We start from the raw sequence: 1,287 nt of genomic DNA, 5'->3' as shown, positions 1-1,287 counted from the left end.
AAGAATCTACGAGCAGCTGCTCCCTTGGCCTCTTTGACAGCGGCACAGAACTTACGTCTGGCAACGTCGCGGATTTCCCGATAATGCGCCGTTGAAGGTGCATCCGGGCCGTTTAACCTTTTATGTCGGTAGAACGTCCGCTGGGCCCTTTTAAGCTTCGCCTTCAGCCTAGACAGGCTCGCCCGTCCACCAGGTGGTGTCGGAGGGGGCTGGGGCTTCGGGCGTAAATTGTTTTACCAAGGTGCTCAAGGAATCCGTGATACCCTGTAAAGGAGTATCAGAGGGAATCCGAGAAGCACCGTCCATAACCTTGGCTATATCTATCTCTCTGGCAGAGAGCCTGTGGTAGAGGGTTGGGCAGATCGCCATAACTAAGCGCTGGCCGCGCCAATAGACCGCGCTGACCAGCTTGTCACCGTCGATACCTTCGGTGAGAGCAGGATTGCCCTCCTTGATAGAGCGACTCACTGAGTCGATAGTGGAACCACGGGCTACTGCGGGATTAAACAAAATCACACGTGGCCATGATCCAGTGCGGACCTTGGCTGTATAGCCCTGCATGCGATTCAAAGACTGAACGCATGTGTTCCCGTGACTCTCATCGCTAAGGACTAGTCCAATACCTCCCTTGATCGGGAAGGTGGTACTGAGGATGACCGAACCACTCAAAAGCCCCAGGGCTCTACTACGAAAGGTCATGAACTCGGCGGCGTCCATTTTAGGGGCGCCGTCGTCAACCGAGCGGAGTTCAACCACGCAGGCCTTTTTGTTGGCCTTCTTGGCTTTCTCCAGTGCAGTTCTGTTTGGGCCAGGGGCAGTAGTACCTTTACCCTTGCCATTCCCTTTACCTTTACCTCTGGCTGCGGGAACCGTCGGTGTCGCGATGGTGCACCGGAGTAGAACCAGGGACGCGCATCCTTTTGGTAGGACCTCTAGTGGCCGCCACCACTGTCCAGGTATGGGAGGGTTGGGCCGCGGGGGAGGGTTCCGGAACAGAGGTCGGTGCCTCGCGAACTGTGCATACGAGGTGGGAGGTATCGGCGCGCTGGTTAGAGGGATTGGTGGCAAGGGATGCCAGAACAGCGGATGGCGCCGCTTCAGTGCGGTGGAGAGGGGTGAGAATAGAGCCGGGACGTGCCGCGCCCTCGATCAGCGTAAGGTAGTGCCTGGTTAGCACTTGTAAGACCTTTTGGCCTCTGAGCTGATGCTCAGGAGGTAGAAGGTCTAGGACGCCAGCGACGGCGTCAATCACTTCCGAAGGCCGGTAAAGAGAAGCCGACACACCGT

The 1,287-nt window shown here is 57.1% G+C and overlaps 1 protein-coding gene across 1 annotated transcript; it reads right to left on the bottom strand.

Moving 5' to 3' along the window:
* Positions 1-168: 168 nt before the first annotated feature.
* Pmar_PMAR013020 (hypothetical protein) lies at positions 169-717 on the bottom strand (the record flags this gene model as incomplete). The annotated part of the gene is made up of 1 exon (XM_002781473.1): positions 169-717. One exon carries the CDS (start codon positions 715-717, stop codon positions 169-171), a length of 549 nt encoding a protein of 182 aa, XP_002781519.1.
* Positions 718-1,287: the final 570 nt, after the last annotated feature.

The sequence above is a fragment of the Perkinsus marinus genome, assembly GCF_000006405.1.
Source record: "Perkinsus marinus ATCC 50983 genomic scaffold scf_1104296942204, whole genome shotgun sequence".
NCBI classification, from domain to species: Eukaryota; Perkinsozoa; order Perkinsida; family Perkinsidae; genus Perkinsus; species Perkinsus marinus.
Note: the sequence above shows the minus strand (reverse complement) of the source record. Positions and strands in the feature narration are given on the sequence as shown.